General features: G+C 42.6%; 2 protein-coding genes across 2 annotated transcripts; one reads left to right on the forward strand and one right to left on the reverse strand.

The window, feature by feature from the left end:
* Window positions 1-234: 234 nt before the first annotated feature.
* Window positions 235-2,322, forward strand: LOC311057397 (uncharacterized protein; the record flags this gene model as incomplete). Its single annotated transcript, XM_084074356.1, has 1 exon — window positions 235-2,322. One exon carries the CDS (start codon window positions 235-237, stop codon window positions 2,320-2,322), a length of 2,088 nt encoding a protein of 695 aa, XP_083930482.1.
* A 1,856-nt stretch (window positions 2,323-4,178) lies between these two features.
* On the reverse strand, window positions 4,179-17,073 carry LOC311056996 (choline-phosphate cytidylyltransferase B-like). The gene is made up of 8 exons (XM_084073864.1): window positions 16,873-17,073; window positions 13,756-13,855; window positions 11,123-11,239; window positions 9,890-10,041; window positions 8,435-8,513; window positions 6,658-6,800; window positions 5,827-6,015; window positions 4,179-4,969 (listed from the first exon to the last, which is right to left on the reverse strand). Exons 1-8 carry the CDS (start codon window positions 16,957-16,959, stop codon window positions 4,616-4,618), a joined length of 1,221 nt encoding a protein of 406 aa, XP_083929990.1. The 5' UTR covers window positions 16,960-17,073; the 3' UTR covers window positions 4,179-4,615.
* Window positions 17,074-18,906: the final 1,833 nt, after the last annotated feature.

Below are 18,906 nucleotides of genomic sequence, written 5' to 3' on the forward strand. Positions count from 1 at the left end.
CCAGCGTGACATTGAATTATTCAACATTATTGGTGGTATACAACATCATCTGTTCAAGAATGAATAACTGATAATAATAACCAACCATCGTAAATCAGAACTAAGGCTGTATACACGGTGGTGTTGCTATGTAAATATGTTTCCTATGAACTGACAGCAACAACAAATGACCAAGCTGTGTCAGAATTGGGGACGGGACATATCATATCAACATTTTCCCGTAGCGACAAGAAAATGAAAGTTGTGGCGCTAATAAGCGGGGGCAAAGACGGCTGCTATAACATGATGCAGTGTGTTGCTGCTGGCCACAGGATCGCAGCCCTGGCCAACCTGCGCCCCGCCGCTAACACAGATGAGTTGGACAGCTACATGTACCAGACAGTGGGTCACCAGGCCATAGAGCTGTATGCTGAAGCCATGGAGCTGCCGTTGTACAGACGCACCATCCAGGGCACCAGTCTGGACGTTGGCATGGACTACAGTCAGACAGAGGGGGACGAGGTGGAGGACCTCTTCCAGCTGTTGCACCTTGTCAGGGAGAAGGAGGCCATCGAGGCGGTGTCCGTAGGGGCCATTCTGTCGAACTACCAGAGAGTACGCGTGGAACATGTGTGTCGGCGGCTTGGTTTGGTGCCCCTCGCCTACCTTTGGCGCCGCGACCAAGAGGCCCTCCTCTCAGAGATGATATCATCTGACCTCCACGCCATCCTCATCAAAGTGGCCACCTTCGGCCTGGATCCAGACAAGCACTTAGGGAAACCTCTGGCTGACATGGAGCACTATTTGAAACAGCTGTCTGACAAGTATGGAGCCCATGTGTGCGGAGAAGGAGGTGAATATGAAACGTTCACCCTCGACTGTCCTCTCTTCAAGAAGAGAATTGTCATCGATGCTATGGAGACAGTGATCCACTCAGCAGATGCATTCACGTCAGTTGGCTACCTCCGTTTCACCAAGATGCACACCGAGGACAAACACTGTGATGCGGTGGCGAGAGCTTTGCCCAGAGATAGTTGTCCTTGCCAGAATGCCATTGACAAGATGACGGAGGACCTGGAATATGCTGGTCACGCCGAAGACGACCGGCGGGAATTGGCATCGAATTGCGACCTTAGTTATCAGCGGGGCCGTGAGCTCCGACCTTCCTGCTCACCCAGAAGCTCTAGGGGCTATCAGTGGATCTCGGGCATCAATGGACTCCAGAGCACAGACCCTGGGATTGAGGGCCAAACTATAACAGCTTTCACACTGCTGCAAGCCGAGTTGGACAGCAGAGGCTGGCAGATGAAGAACATTGTCCTGGTTCACCTCTATGTAAGCAGCATGGATGACCTTGGTCCCCTCAACAACGTTTACAAGAAACACTTTGGCATCAACCCACCTGCCAGGGTGTGTGTCCAGGCGTCTCTGCCTGCTGGTCAGCTGCTGCAGTTGGACTGTCTTCTCCACGACTGGGCCCAGCCCCCGGAGGATGGCTCCTTCCACCAGAGAGAGGCCCTGCATGTCCAGAGCATGTCTCACTGGGCCCCAGCCAACATAGGACCCTACAGCCAAGCCCTCAGGGTGGATGAGCTGGTGTTCTGTGCAGGCCAAATCGCTTTGGTCCCCTGCACCATGCAGTTGGTGAAGGCTGGCATCAGGACGCAGGCTCGACTGTCCTTTAGCCATGTGGAGAAAGTACTGGGCTCCGTGATCAGTGGATTGACCCTGGGTCACGTTCTCCAAGCCCATGTTTACGCCACAAGACGTCAGGATGTTCCCGCCATCAGGGAAGTCTGGGAGAGCAGTCTGAGAGCTGCTCGAGAAAAGGACTCATTTGGGCATCCAGAGAACCACCAGAGTCAATTATTGGTTGCTGTGGTATCTGCCTTACCCAAGGCTGCGTCCGTTGAGCTGCATGTCACTGCTGTCCGAGATGACCCCAGAGAAAGGACTTCCGGTCACGTAACTACAAAGTTAGGGTGTGGATTGATAGAATGCCAAACTGTGGTGTCCAGTGACAGCCATAGCGCTACACTTTCCCTTTCCCTGGGCCATGCTACACCTAACTTTGACCTAGAGGTCTTAGATGTGAAGGATGCACTGGGGGCAATTTGTGAGACGTTCAATAGCACCATGAAGAGGATGGAGACTGGGCTGTCGCCGCTGTGCACCAGGGTCTTCTATAAGTATGACCATTCCTCGGCACTACAGATCGCTACAGGTCTTGAGGAATGTTTGAGAAGCACCATCGGCCAGTCCAGTCCATCTGTGGCTCTAGTTCCGGTCCTGGACTTGCCCGACTCCCTGATCCTCCACCTGTCCTGCTGGCTCAGTGTGTAGCAAAATGTCCTGAGTAAAAAACAACTGGACCTTAAGTCATCCACCACAGCGCTGGAATTCAATAGGGCGTACCTCAACAAGAGGGAGAAAAAAACACTGATTGTTTCTACTGCTTGACAAACATAAAATTAAACCATCAAAATTCTTATGTTTTCTTGGTCAACTTCTCTTGTTTTAATAGAATTAATTGTGTTGATAAATTAAATATAATGAAAACTAAACTGTTTAATTTCTATTTCTTGTATCACATGTCAGGCCAGGTAAAAAAACGTTTTTTATTCATATTGTAAGGTTCTATAACCTGTAGGCCTAAACTTTCATAACATGCACACAATTATTTATGATTTTTATGATTTTATAAAACCTTTGCCATGTTAACAAAGCCTTAAATTAAGCTTGCCAACTCATGTCTCATAATATTAGTCTAGTAAGACATTAATGTTACGCTACTCTTGTGTCTACCACACAAGTAGGCTACTTTTCCCTTTTGTCTAAATTGTATGTTTATGTATCCCTTAATGAGTCAGTTATCAATTAATAGTTTGATTGAATACGGTGGGTCTACAAAACATGAAAAGAAAATCAATCCCTTTTTATTCTGTATGGGGACATTTTTCTACAATTGTAAGGTCTGCCACTAGAGGGGGATAGATAGCCATTCTTCACGTTCAAGTGAAGTTGCTATTTTATTGACCAGGAAAAACAAGCAGATTATTTAGGTGTGAATATAGAGAATATGCTTTATCCTTTGCAATCTTTATGGTTAAAATAATAACCCACAGAATAAGTATTTAATGACAACTACTGGCACTTTGAACATCCTATATCCTGCTGATCAAATTATAGTTCGGGGAGATTTTGACCCCAGAAGGACATATGCCCATCAACCAACACATGATAGCATCACCATGGACTTCAGTAACAACCAGAGATAGAAAAATCAGTCTACAATTATTGACTTCTTGCAGATTTATCAATGGATATCGAGCCTCGAACAGAACATACTGCAGGAATACATTTGGGATTTGAAGCCAATTAATTCAAGCAGAACTTAACAAATATGTTTTTTGGAAACAACCTGTGAATGCTATAATTCTTGTGTGAATGTTATTATTAAAGCTGAAATATATACATTTAAAGTAATCTTCCGCCAGAGAGAGGTAACTGCAACTTTAACACCCGGGATTAGAACTCAGGTGTCCTGTGTGGACAAAAATAATCTACCCATCTACCTCCTCTCATGAAGAGGGAATCCCCGTACGGCTTCACATAGTACCAACCAGTAGGTACCTTATACCAGGGTCTAAATGTCTCAATGGAAGAGTAGGGTCTTCATCTCCAACCACTGCAGATGTACTATATAGCAGGGGTCTTCAACGTTTTCAGGCCAAGGACCCCCTGGCTGAGAGAGAGATGAAGCAGGGACCACCTCTATATTGTATAAAATTGTGTTTCAGATTAAACTTTTTTTGTTTACCTGGTCTGCTCTTTTTTCCCTCTACAGATATACCTCTTTGCCAAAAATAGCCGATCTACAAGCATGTACATCTGCTATTTTTGGCTAAAGTTCTCCTCAGAAAAAGGGATGCAATAGGGTTCAAGGTAAAAAAATAAAATCATATCACACAAAGATTTGGCGGACTCCCTGTAGTAACTCTGAGGACCCCCTAGGCCTAGGGGTCCCGCATCCCCTGTTGAAGACCCCTGTACTATAGTTATATTGTATTAACATATTCTACCATACAGATTTGGTTAAAATGTTTTATTAATTAAAATAAGTTCCAGAGTGCAGTGTTAAGCTTAGAGGTATAGTGATAATAGTCTTTCCACATGGAAAGGAACGATTCATTGCACACTCTCATGGCATACTTAACAAGACTCTCATTTGCATATACAAATAATCAATGAACTTGCAGATTTTTCTGTTGAACAAGTTCAGATTCTTTTGAGCACCAGGACACATGAAGCCCTGAAACTTTTGCTTAAAATTAAGTCCAAATGTTGTGCCCTTTCAAATATCAAATATCCCCCCTTGCACCATCAGTTTAATAACATAAATTAAAATACAGTAATTGTAGTTTTGACAAAATATTTGGCAACTTAAAAGCCTCTGTTGACAAAATAATTGCATTTTTCCAGAGGCTAAATGTTGGTAGTTTTGAGCAATGAACTAAAAAAGGTAATTGTTGATTTAGTTATTTATTTCAAAATGGGTTCTATGTAGCATTTGGTACTGTGATTTAATATGGAGCTCCCTGCACGCAATAATCAATATCTACGCTATAAGTTATAATTACTCTTGCAACTCCTCCTCCTTCCTCAAGCTGCCATTAATGTGATGTGTTGCTGCGTCTTTGCGGGAGGAGCGCCCCTGCTTCCGAGGGGAGGTCGAGGGGCTGTGAGGAGGCCCCTGCCTCTGAGGGGAGGTCGGGGGGCTCGAAGGAGGGCCCTGCCTCCTACGAGGGGAGGTCGGGAGGCTCGAACGAGGCCCCTGCCGCCTCCGAGGGGAGGTCGGGGTGCTGGAAGGAGGCATGCTGGGTGACAGGGAACGTCTTCTTCTGGTAGGACTGCTGCTGGGAGAGCCTCGGGGTGACGAGTAGGGTGACAGAGCCTGGAGCATACGTCCACTCTGCTCCTGAATCACATGCTGCAACACAGCCATGGAGAGAAAGAAAGACCGGCCATTTAATCTCATCTTTGTCTGATTTAACATCGCTGTCAAATGCTCAATATGTGCATATACGTGTCAACGTGTGTGTGTGTGTGTGTGTGTGTGTGTGTGTGTGTGTGTGTGTGTGTGTGTGTGTGTGTGTGTGTGTGTGTGTGTGTGTGTGTGTGTGTGTGTGTGTGTGTGTGTGTGTGTGTGTGTGTGTGTGTGTGTGTATCACTATACTTGCGACGACCAAGTATAGTAGAATTTGAAGAAATATACATTGTGAGGACCGTTTTCCTGGTCCTCAAAAGACAAATGGTTGTTTTTTAGTTTAAAAAAAACATTTTTAGAGATACGTTTACAATTAGACAAACATTCAGGTTAGGATTAGACATTTAGAGGTTAGGTTTAAGGATTGGAATTAGAGTTAAACATGATTTATACTTAGTTGCACGCCAGTGTCATGCACCGAAAAAATAGCCGATCTATAAGCTCACAACGCGTCGCAGCGCGACGCGTTGTGGGCTTGTAGATCTGCTGTTTTTCTGCTTTAGGCTTACGGTTAAAAATGGCAAAATATATATATTTTTATGTGCAGAAAACGACAACTGGTCAAAATACCCAAAAAGTGTTTTCAGATGCATCACTAACATAAATCTTGTGTGAGTGATGAATTGAATGAATTGACTGTTAAAATAATGTCCTAACCTCTTTTTTAAATGCATGTCAGTAGTCTTACACCTCCCACCGAGATGAAACTTCCACCAAAACTGGATTTCCCCTTCGGTGACCCCCAACCGACTCGGATATCTAGCCTTTGGTGGTGAGGTGTATTGTGAAGGCAGACTCACCCATGCTCCATCTGGGCCAAAGAGCTCCAGGAAGTTGCCGATGAATTCCCTGGACTTCTCCTCCCACTTGTGGATCAGGTCGTGGCTCTTCTCCTCCACCCTGTGGAAAAGGTCCTTGGATTTCTCCTCCACCATGTGGACTCTCTCCTTCATCGTGTCCACCTGGTTCTGGAGCCGGTATTTATTCTCCTGTGAACAGAATGATTTGAAATGCGTTTATTTTCTTGGTTCTTACATTTCATATGATTTGAGTTTGTTCTGTGTATTTATGTTTTGCAAATCATTGCACATTTTGTTGTCTCCAACTCAGAGCATGTGAGCGGAGCGGAGCGGGTGAAAATGCCACTCCGCGCTCCAGGGGGCTGAAATGCCGCTCGCTATTCGCTCATGTTAAACCCCCCCGCGCTCCGCTCCCCGTCGCTCCTCGCTCACGTTGATTTGCGCAAATCTCGCTCCACGCTCCGCTCAAACCGGGTCGCTCAACAGTAAAAAAAAAAAGAAAAGAAAAAGAAAGTAGAAATTCTAATGACATCTCGGTGCGCTGTGCACTGCACATGTCTGTGTGTCTCTGAGTCCGTGCGACCGGGCATGCTCAAACATTCGGTGCGCGGCCCCCGCGAGGGCGGCCTGGAGCGGGAGGCGGTCCTCGCTCTGAGTAGCGCTCCAACCTTTTTATAACCCGCTCCGCGCTCACGTCAAAATCGCGTCGCTCTGCTCGCGCTCCGCTCCGCTCACATGCTCTGCTCCAACTGTTGTTTTGATAATGCTATCTTGGCCCAGGTCTCCCATGAAAAAAAGAATAATATAATGAGTGAATAAGCTTGGTCTTACATAAATGAATCCAACGTTTAGTTCTCGTGCTGTGTAGCCTCGCTGCAGATTGCGCCGTGCGTAGACGTCATAGTCTCTGACGATACGAGTGATCAGGTCAGACGTGGAGATGCCCTCGGTCCTCTGAGTGGCCACGAACATTCCTGTGACAAGAAGACACAAGACACAAGTTACTACTACAAAGGGAGGCATACTGGATCCATTTCCTTAATACAGAGTTCCCAAAGGGGTTGAATGAGGAATTATTATTGAACTGTTTTTTTGTAATCAAATGATATGGTTGTGGTGATTGTGGGAACTGTAAAATACAGGTACTCTTTATGATGCATTAAATGTAAATATGATTGTATTGTAATTGGAAATGATATTCACTAATGAGTCACAGCTGTATACTTTCTATCGTTTAGCTAATATATGTCACTTCTGCCTGAAGTGACATAATGTATATGTCACTTCCACTTTTAGTTTGAAATGCTGAGAAAGTCCTACGTGCTAAAACGCATCTGTTTCTTTAGGTAGACTGTTGCTGCTGTGCAAGCCTCTATTAATTAAATAATCTAGAACTACTCAAGAGAGTGTGGATAATTCTTTCACTGTATAAGACACAAGAACCACTTCACATACTGCACAAATCACAACAGCACATGACACAGCAGAACACAAATCAAGGCTTTCATGTCAAAATGCTACACGTAAATTTGTGGTGAACAAAATAACCAGATTCTTTGCGTTAAAAAAATAGAAGGATTTTCTGACCGAACTTGGCAAGTTATTATTTCAATAGTACTCCTGTGAGTAATCCTTTAATGCCTGCGATCATTTAGTTGGAGTAGGAGGTTAAATTATTTTGTTTGAGGATACAACATTAGAGTGACAGACCGCCTCATTTGATGAGATTTAGTCTCTCAGACCCAATAGCTTTTATATAGTTGGGTACGATTTTTGTCCAGAATTTGTTGCTGTACTGATGTGATTGAAAGATAATAGGCTATGCAGTATGCTCAAAATAACAATTCTTCTACATTCTGTAATTGTGTAAACGTCCACAAGTCGAGAACCACTGCATTAAGGTAGCTCTCCACCAAACAGATTACTACAGACTTGGCAGTCGAATGAAGTTGGAAGATCAGTCGGTTGGAAGGGAAGAACCAACACCGACAGGTGGCTACTATGGTGCTAAAAATAGGCTACGGCTTGATGTCTTTTTCAACAACAAGCCGACGAGCTTCCCTACAACTTGCGACGAGAGTTCTCAAATTCTGCCCGAACCCGACCCTACCCAACCCAACCCAACGGAAATGGCAGTGGATGCGTTGGATGCAGCTCAAAGTGAACTTTACTCAGATATCTACAGTAGTTCGTCACCGTCCGACTGTCCTAACCTGTGTTATAAAAAAAAAGAGGCAAAAATGGCCAAAACTCAAACATCGAAAAACGGGGAAAGTGGACGTTTTCAAGATATTTTGGCCATTATCTCTGGAACAGAAGGTCCAATCTAGTCAGTTCAAAGCTTGTTGGATGCGTGACTTTGATGACATTAAGCACATTATGACACTTTTTCGGGTTTTCTGGACAAAAAATATGGTAATTGTTCGGGCCAGGCCCTGTTCGGGGCCGGGCCTTAATTTTCAGGCCCGTTGAGAACTCTACTTACGACCCGATACGACAGTGTACCCACCTCCCATTCAACAGACACTTTCCAACACTTACCACCACCGACGTCGTTGCGGTGGAGAGCTACCTTTAGATGAGATTACGTAAGGAAACGTGAGTTCACCTGCTTCCTTGATGTGTTTATAAACATCCTCTGATCCAGCAGACGTGTAAGGAATGTCATCATGAGCCACAAAGTCAATCTGTGGGTGGAAGATGACACATTTCACTATTAAGAACCACATCAACGCAATCCGCCCCATTCTGTCAATGACTGACGAATGAGACACTCATGCATGCTTTAATGCTTTTGTATCATCTAGGCTAGACCAATGGTTCCCAAACTGGGGGTCCCTGCCTGAATTATTTTGGTAGAGTCCCCAGATGATTAGCTTCATGTGCAACATTGCTTTCTCACTCAACAGAAAACAAACCAACACACAGTATAAGTGTATACAGGGTATCTGCACATTTCTAAAGATACAATTTAAAGACCGTTAAGACCAAATTGGCCGAATTGTCAAATATTACGCAAGAAAGAGGCAAACATTGTGAAAACAGCCAATCTACAAGCTAACAACGCCTTGTAGTTCGGCTATTTTCACAATATGTATGTGTGTAATGCCTATAATTCTAAGTGCTTGTCAGAGTGGGGGGTCCCCAGTTCAGATATGATTATTTTGGGGGGTCGCGGCTTGGGAACCCTTGGGCTAGACTACTGTAACAACCTTCTCTCTGGACTACCCAAAGCAACCTCATTCAAAACACTGCTGCCAGGATATTAATCACATCGCCCCTGTACTCTTCTCTCTACACTGGCTCCCTATACACGCCAGATCTGATTTTAAGATTGTACTCTTAACCTACAAAATGTTACACAACCTAGTGCCACCCTATCTATCATCTCTAGTCAATCGCTATATTACAGTTAAATCCCTACGATCAAGCACTGCAGGATATTTGGTCCGATTATGCTGTCTGGGACCTTTTTTGGCGCTCGCCGACAAAGCCCCCGATCTGACGCAGATCGGGCTGTGATCGGCGAGGTTTTGGTCACTGTGTGTGAAAGGCTCTGCGAGAGGAAAAACAAACGTATGTATTGGGTCTGACTCTGGATAGCTTCCTAGTGAACTATCCTACAGTGTGGAAAAGCAAAGAGAATATGGTCTCTGTCAGGTGGAAACCTCATATGTCCAACTCTGTCATCTGTCATTTTAGAGTTCTAAATCATTTCAAAAATAGCACTTGGCTATTCAAAAATAGCTCTTGGTGCCGCACTATGAGCTTGTAGATCTGCTTTTTTTTTTTAATCGTGAACATTTGTGCATATCTTTGAATATATATATTTTTAAAGCCAACATTTGTAACTCAAATCTTTGCTTCGGGGGGGGGGGGGGGGGGGGTCCCTGGAACAAAAGATTTTCACGGTTTTTCAGATCTACAAGCTCATAGCGCGACACCGAGTGCCGCGCTTGTATATCTGCTATTTTTGAATAGCCCAAAGAAATCTTAAAAATGACACAGATGCGTCCCGGATTGAATGGGTTAAAAAGAAGTGACGTGTGACAGAATGAAGGACCTTGTGCTTCTTGAGGAAGTCGGGGCTGAGGGTCCAGGGAGCGTCCCGCACCACCTCGTCCACGTAGCGGCAGTGTCTCAGGGCCTCGTACCGCTCGTCTTCCGTCATCACCGTGAAGCCTTTGTACTTGTGAGTGAGTTCATCGCTGCAGACTGGAGACGCACACATAGAGGATGCACTGAGGTGCCAAGAATATAGGGCCGTCACGATTATGACACTTTTACTCGACAATTAATTGTCGCTAAAATAAGTGCGATTAATGATGTACCGTATTTTCCGCACTATAAGGCGCACCTTCAATAAATTTATTATTTTCATATATAGGGCGCACCGCATTATAAGGCGCATCCGCACTAAAAGGCGCACTGACGGTGCGCCTTATAGTGCGGAAACCAAGGGAACCAATATTGATACATATATAAGGCGCATCGGATTATAAGGCGCATCAGCACTATAAGGCGCACTGACGGTGCGCCTTATAGTGCGGAAAATACGGGTAATCGTGTTTCTGTTGTTTGGAACATTGGAACATTATGAATAAAAATGTACTTTCTGTTCGGCTTTTAAGCTTCGTAAACAACAGGTGCACAGGGCAGATATGACAAATAACTTACATAATTGAATAACTTTTTTCAACATGGAAAATTATTGTGACAATTATGACCATTAGACGATTTGAGACGGAGTTGAATCTCCTGAACTACGTCTGGTTCTCAATGTGATGTCTGGGGGGATCCCCAGCAGGGGTCCTTGAGGGGGTTCCAGGGACTCCCCAGCAAAATAATAAGCTAATGTAGCATCAAAACTAGTTCAACCACTTGAACTCAATTTTATACTTTGGCTATTTTGAAAATAGATGTCGTACAAGCTGCTATTTTCAAAAACATTTGACAATTTGGGGAAAATGTTGAATTATTTTGAAAAGGTTGAACACAAATCGTCTTTTATGGTGGTCCCTGGCAAAACATATTTTCAGATGGGGGTCTGCGGACGAATACATATCAAGTTGTGGGTCCTTGACAAGAAAATGTTTGATATCCACTGTTGTACTAGACAGATTCTCACTAGATGTGGTTGGTTTTTCATTGTGACAATTTCTTTGAAATGGAACTCTGAAGTATCCATCTCATGACATCACTTCGAGGACATATTGAATATTGTCAAACCAAATCAATGTGTCTATCGTGTGTGTATATGGTTTATAGTTTATATGGGTTAAATGACATACTTTACCTCCTACAATCAGGTGGGTGTTAGGAAACAGGTTTTTGGCCTGCATCAGAGCAAGCGCATGTCCCGAGTGGAACAGGTCAAAGATTCCATCCGCATACACCCGTACTGGCCGGTGAGCTACAAGATATACCACATTATGAAATTATAAATTAATAGCCATTACATATAACAGTTAAACAGTTAAAAATCTACACATTTGTAAAATTGATAATTAAAAAATGTTAAAAAAAGTCTCTCTTGTGACCCAATCAGCTGTTTCTTTCCAATCCAACGGGTGCTATTATATGAGTCACTTTCAACTTTAAAGTGACCCATTATAATTTGTTGACAATTATGCCTCAATACAAACTCTGTGCTAAGTTCTAATAGGCGTGTTGTGGATAAAACACATCTATATATAAAAGTAAACATGTCACTATATTAGAGGCGGAGTGGGGAACCATGTCTCTGTATTTAGCCACAGAAAAGTGTTGACTCATAGAGTACAGAAGTCCTGACGTCACTATTTCATCCCCTGGGATCGTGGAAGTAATTTCTCTATGGAGAATAACATTGGGTCATCTTAGAATCGTCTCAAGAACTGTGGTCCAAAAATAAACAAACTGACAACTGCGATATTGTCAGGGAGGTGGCTCTGTATCGTTTATGATAGTCAGTCACTCATATTTGATCTGTTTCTGTCGAAAAACTGAAACTAATTCGGCGGAAGTAACATTAGCGTTTTCTCACCGTGGGTTGATGCTTCATATCCATAAGAGTCAAACCACCGGGATCATTTGTTTATTTTTGGAACACAGTTCTTATTTGACGCGATATTAAACACGTCTATGGGAATTCAGAATGGGTGGGAAAATACGGGATCCAGGTAGGATGCGTAAATTACGTCAGACTTCGGTGCTCTATTCAGAGACAGAATAAAAAGTTGTTAGAGTAAAGATATGTTTGCTTGCTCTTATTCTGCTTACATACTTAGAGTAAGAGTTCCAAGTATTATTGAGATACTAACAAACACTTCTGGGAAGACGGCCGAAGATGTCTATATCATAAGAGACTAATCGTACACAAGAGATAGATGAGCTATTTGCATTAGGTTACCATGGTCTTACTGAGTCTTACTGAGAACAACAACAATGACTTGCAGAAAACTAAGTGCAGATAACCATAGCCTAGTAACAAGATGGTTAATATTGCCTAATATTATGAAATAGATGAGAAGAGGAGGCGGCCGAGACCTACTGCCTACTGAGAGAACGGATCTATAAATATTACTGACGTGTGTTGTAATCTTGAGATCTTGCCCATCGCTGCTGTTTGTAACCTAACTGCACGAAATTAAGCTCTATGTTGAAGATCCACTACCGACTGGTTTCATATCATTCTACCGGTGAATAGAAGTCCTGTCAATAGATATCTACTTCTTCAGGCGTATGTTGGGAGTTATATATAAAATAGTTTACACAGGGCACAGAAACAAAAGTGGAGATGGACATTATCTTTTTGAATCTTTGTCAGACTTCAGTCACTTGTGTGTCTGCCCCGATTAACTTGACTGGAAATGTTCCACTAATACCAAATAACACAAAGGTGTGTACAGAGGATAATAATATGGTAGAGGGGATATGATTCAGTGAAGTTCTTCATATCGTCGTCTCTGTCGGATGGAAACCTCATTATGTCCAAAACCGTTACTTCAGGCCGGGGTTCAAATTCAAAAGCGGCAAAAGTAGCAGATCTACAAGTGCAAAACGTGCCGCTTCGCGACGCGTTTCGAGCTTGTAGATCTGCTACTTCTGATGCTTTTGTGTGACGCTGTAGCATGATCAAGTATAGGGCTTTAATTTATGAAAAAACACAAAAAGTTAGTATATGGAGATAGGAGGTTTCTGCCCGACAGCAACGCTATACTACTAACTTACATATTCACTGTTGTTTGTATAAAAATCCATTCATATAGTCATTGGCGATACGTGTATCTGTATGGATATTTCCACTGGGGAAACACAGTAAAATCCAGTGTTAATTCATCTCCGAGAGCGTACAAATACAACCAAATGGACTGTCAACGAAACGGTTCCATTTCTACACTCTCAAGAGTTAAAAGTGGACGAATGAACACACAGGATCTTACTGTGTAGATCAGGGGTCTTCAACAGGGGGTCCGGGACCCCTAGGGGGTCCTCAGAGTTACTACAGGGGGTCCGCCAAATCTTTGTGTGATAGGATTTTGTATTTTACCTTAACCACTTGAACCCTAGTATCCCTTTTCTGAGGAGAACTTTGGCCAAAAATAGCAGATCTACAAGCTCACAACGCCTCGCGCTGCGAGGCGTTGTGAGCTTGTAGATCGGCTATTTTTGGCAAAGAGGCATAGGTGTAGAGGGAAAAAAGAGCAGACCACGTAAACAAAAAATGCTAAATCTGAAACACAATGTTCTACGATATAGAGGGGGATATAGCAGAGACTTTGTGCAGCTTGACTGCGGCGGTCCCTGCTTCATCTCTCTCTCAGCTAGGGGGTCCTTGGCCTGAAAACGTTGAAGACCCCTGGTGTAGATAGATTGTCCATTTATCTTATCTTGTCAGAGATGAGTTCTAAGTGATGATATATGGTGGAAGATGGAGAAAGGTCACACCTGGCGTGCCCCTCCGGGCCTGGGCCACGGTCAGCTTGTCATGAGGGACGTCTGTCTCGTAGCCTGTAGCCTTCGCAAAGGCAGCTGGCTCGCTTAGAGTCTGAGAGGACAGGAAAAGAAGGGTGAAAAGTAGAAACATCAGACGGCTGAAACCACAACTTAACCCATTCAATCCGGGAACGCATCTGTGTCATTTTAAGATTTCTTTGGCTATTCAAAAATAGCAGCTATACAAGTTCGTAGATCTGCTATTTTTGAAAAATCGATTTGTGCAAATCTTTTTTTAACTCAAAGCTTTGCTTCTGAGGGTCCCTGGAACAAAATATTTTGAGATGGGGGTCCGCGGACAAATACATTCATTTTGGGTGGTCCTTGACATGAAAAAGGTTAGAGAACCACTGATATTATAGCAACATAAGTTTTCTTTCCACAAAAAAACTGTTAAGATTTAGAAGACATTTGTAGAATTCCCCAAGAAGCAAAGATTTTAGTTCAAATGTTAAATGTAAAAACAAAATATATATATATATATTATATATATATATATATATATATATATATATATATATATATATATATATATATATATATTCAAAGATTTGCGCAAATCTTTCACGAAAAGAATGGCAGATATACAAGCTTGTAGCGCGGCACTCTGTGGGCCCTCTGCACTGCCAGGGCCCCCATATAAGAGAAGACTTTTAGGGTGTGGCTCTATAGCAATGATTCTCAACCTTTTATAATTTCAAGGACCCCCACTTTGATATGCCTTAGAGACCGAGGGATCCCCACTTTGATACCATTTTAAATCTCTGGGACCCCCAATCTATAATGTAAAATTCTCAATATTACTTTAACTCTAAGAGCAAGTACAAATGGACCCCTTACGGTTCCATTTGGTTCCACATTTGTACACTCTCAAGAGTTGCAGACCCACAAGGGTCCAATTGTTTATCAATCAAAGATTTTTCTGGGGACCCCCTGGAACCCACTCAAGGACCCCTGGGGGGGATATGCGTTCCACGGGGCATATTGTTTGTGAATGTGATCAATGTCGGTATTAAAGGGTAAGTTCACCCACTTTCACCCACTCAACTACTTTTCTTCTATCGATTAGTCACTCCATGGAGACTTGAATTCATGGATATTTTTTGTTTTTCTCGCATTCCTAAGCCAATAATTTGATGACCAGCGGACCGGTAGGCAACGGTTCCGGTAGGAGACACTTCGGTAAGAGACACTTTGTGTCTCCTACCGGAACCGTTGCCGGTCATCAAATTATTGGGAAATATACTCTGTTCGACTCAATCGACCCATCGTTCGCCATCATGCCATGTACAACTCTCAAACGATGCACACGGAATAAGATTATGCATGATGTGAAATACAATTGTACAAGTAAATATTGATGAGCGGTGTATTTCTCCAGCCAGCAGTGGTGAGAACAAGCAGACAAAGAACTGTACATAATGGCAAAGTATATGACATTTGTGTTAAATCTGACATTTATACAACAATCCTCAATTTCATGCAACATGGGCATGGTTCAATTATGTTATGAAATAAGGAATAATGCCATACAATGTGATTGTAACTACAAACTGTATGCGGAAATCTGAACAACTTAAACCTATACTAGATCTATACCCCTCGTGTTTTCCCTCTACAGTCTACACCGAATATCTTTACCAAAAAAAGAGAAGCCTAATTAAGAAGGCAAGGAAGGACAACGCTCCAAATTTGACAATTTATTTGCCACACTCCAATATGTAAATATTGAATAAAATGTCTGCCGTTTAGTTTTTTTTGTGACCTTTTCCCCTCATGAGATTATATGGCTCCATATAACCATAAACATAAGCATTATGTAAAAGACAGATTGGGAAAGACCCTGACTGATATGACATCACCACACGGTCACACCACATGTTAACCCTCCTACAGGAAATCTGAGGGGTTGATTTCACAACAGTTCTACTCAAACTTCTTCATTTCAAGGACCCCCCGTTTGTTAGGCAATAGGCCACGGACCCCTGTAACTTTTATAGTGTAAAAATGTAACCAAATGGACCCATACGGATCAATTTGGTTCTATTATACACACTCTTGGAGTTACACTGAAAGGGTCCATTTGTTTCCTAACTATCAATAATTTAGCTGGGGTCCCACTGGAATCCCCTTAATGACACCTGGGTGGGTGTGTGTGTGTGTGTGTGTGTGTGTGTGTGTGTGTGTGTGTGTGTGTGTGTGTGTGTGTGTGTGTGTGTGTGTGTGTGTGTGTGTGTGTGTGTGTGAATAATAATAATAATCATTATTATTACTATTATCATCTTGTATTATTTACAGTGTACAGCTATGGATGGAGCAGTCTCCCTGCATTGTCGATATTGAACAAATTCAGTGAAAACATAACAGAAAATGTACAAATGACAGTTAAAGCTCCATTAGCCCTGAAACAGTCATGGAACCGATTGTTCCTGGTTTTCGATTTTTCTTTTACATTTACAACTCTCAAATGTAGGCCTATGTAAAAGGCTGACCCCCAAGCCACGGATGTTACAAGTTGAGCCGGCCCGCGATAAGTACCTGTGTCTCCCGTATTGTTCAATAAAAATCATTTTAATCCGATTTTTTATAATCTTTTTTATTTTATTGTAATGTATCAGAGTGTAATACACCTCCCAACCAGTAGTGTCGCATAGTTGAAAGCATCGGAGAAAATTCGGAGAAAATGGCCGCCGATCGGATTAAAAAGCTTTTTATTGAACAATACGGAATATACAGGTACTTAGACCTTTGCCGGCTCAACTTGTTACATCCATGGCATGGGGGTCAGCACTTTATATTTGAAATCTGAACGTTTATGTACATGTGAGAGTTGTAAATGTAAAAAAATCTAAAACCAGGAACAAACGGTTCCAACCATGACGCTTGTGACAGACGAGCGTCATGTGAACCATGGCTAAAGCTCTATTAGACTTTCAAAACATTCTTTAAAAAATAGCGAATATATAGCAGATCAAATCTACAGGTGTTCTGAGCTTGAAGATTATATTTTTTGGCAATTTATGACATGTTGGGAAAAGTTTGGGGGGAAATGGTTAAAGGCGTGCTCACCTTCCTTGGTGTTCTCCTGTTGTTCTGAGCTGCTGCTGCCTGTGAAGACGCGTTGTTCCCCCGACCACCACGTCGCTTACCGACCATGATGACGGTTAGATGACCGTTATATTAGCCTGGAAACCAGACGGATCTACGCAGTGATATTGTTGTCTGGGCACCCGAGGCGAGCCTAGATGACAGTCCTTGTTTTACTACTTGCTGTGTGTGTCCACCTGTCCTGTCCTGTCCTGCAGGCCAGTGAATGCACTAAACTAACTTAAACCTGGCTCTACTAGCAGTGAATGCACTGCCTGTTCGACTGGCGCGCGTGTGTGTGTGTGTGTGTGTGTGTGTGTGTGTGTGTGTGTGTGTGTGTGTGTGTGAGTGTGTGTGTGTCTTTATCGTACACATCACACCATGCAGAGTGACCCTGCTGACGGGGGAGACCTGCTGGGCAAAGTTCAAGCCATGCAGCCATGAATGAACTGGAGCCATCAGCACCCAATGGGTGTCACCCATGCAGGAAGAGTTTCGATCGCATGGACTAGAGATAAGTCATGTGACCATACAGCATACGGAAGTTCAATGAGGAAGTTCCAATTTTCGATTAATTGAGTTCAAAGCCTGGACCCCAATGGAAACAAGCCATAGGCTTTCTGATTGATTTATTGATTGATTGATTGATTGATTGGTTGAATACTTTATTAGCAGTTTGCAAAAAAAACACAGGAAAGTAGCCTACAGTTCAATACAAGGTCTGCTAAGAGGATTTGAAACCCCAGAATTCCCATGGCTTGTTTCCATTGGGGTCTTTGTACTTGTTCTTGGGTTTAAAATCCTCTTAGCAGACCTTGTATTGAACTGTACTTTCCTGTGCTTTTTTTTGGCAAACTGCCATTAAAGTATTCAATCAATCAATCAATGGTTGGGTGAGGCAACTCTCTCTACATATCGCTGATTCATAGGCGTATCAGCAGTGGTGGAAAAAGTACTCAAATGTTTTACTTAAGTAAAAGTATCAATGTAATGTAAAAACACTCTATTACAAGTAAAAGTTCCGGTAATCAAAATTGCATCAAAATATACTTAAATACCTAAAGTAAAAGTACTCATTATGCAGAATGTCCCGTTTTACAAGTTATATATGTCTAAAATGTATAACAAATCTTTTCAGATCTACAAGCTCACAACACTTTGCATCGGATCTGTTGTGAGCTTGTAGATCTGTATATGGCTGAAGTGGTTAATATGTTTTGTAATATTAACCAAAATCTACAAAGTAACTGGTAACTCAAGTTTTCAAATAATTGTAGTGGAGTAAAAGTATGATATTTGCCTCTGGGATATAGTGGAGTAGAAGTAAAAGTAGTAAATTGTTGCATTAAAAACTATAAGCCAAGGTTGGACTTGAAGTTGACCTCATTTCCAGTAGTGGCCTGCCTTAAAACAGCAACTCCTAGTATGGTTTAGGTCGGTGCTTTAGATAACTTAATTGTCATATTAAACCACCATAAAAATATGTTTTTATGGTGGGTGGTTTATGTGTGTGTGTGTGTGTGTGTGTGTGTGTGTGTGTGTGTGTGTGTGTGTGTGTGTGTGTGTGTGCGTGCGTGCGTGCGTGCGTGCGTGCGTGCGTGCGTGTGCACACGTGTGCGTGTGCGCGCGTGTGTGTGTGGGTGTGTCAGAGATATATTTCACATCTGCAACACAGTCAGTGACAATTAATCTACAATTACAATTAAGCAGTGGTGTAAAGTAATTAAGTACATTTACTCAAGTACTGTACTTAAAGGAGGAGTTCACCCAAAAAATTACTTATTTTATATCAATTGCACGCCCCATGAAGCCTTGAATTCATGGATTTATTTTTGTTTTTGTCGCATTCCTAAGCCAACAATTTGATGACTGTGTGTATTTCCGGTAGGAGACACAAAGAATCTACTTTGTGTCTCCTACCGGATACATTAGTCAGTAGGAGACGGGAATCAAATTATTAGCTTAGTAATGCAACAAAAACAAAAACAAATCCATGAATTTAAGGCTTCATGGGGT

Source organism: Gymnoscopelus microlampas, assembly GCF_963454915.1.
Source record: "Gymnoscopelus microlampas genome assembly, chromosome: 12".
NCBI classification, from domain to species: domain Eukaryota; kingdom Metazoa; phylum Chordata; class Actinopteri; order Myctophiformes; family Myctophidae; genus Gymnoscopelus; species Gymnoscopelus microlampas.

Excerpts from the sequence above, each read along its gene's own strand:
- LOC311056996 (XM_084073864.1), bottom strand. The coding sequence starts at position 16,959 with ATGGTCGGTAAGCGACGTGGTGGTCGGGGGAACAACGCGTCTTCACAG. Across the intron at positions 11,240-13,755 it reads GGCCCGGAGGGGCACGCCAG|CTCACCGGCCAGTACGGGTG; the intron begins GTGTGACCTTTC and ends TATATCTTGTAG. Across the intron at positions 8,514-9,889 it reads ACTTCCTCAAGAAGCACAAG|ATTGACTTTGTGGCTCATGA; the intron begins GTCCTTCATTCT and ends TTCCACCCACAG.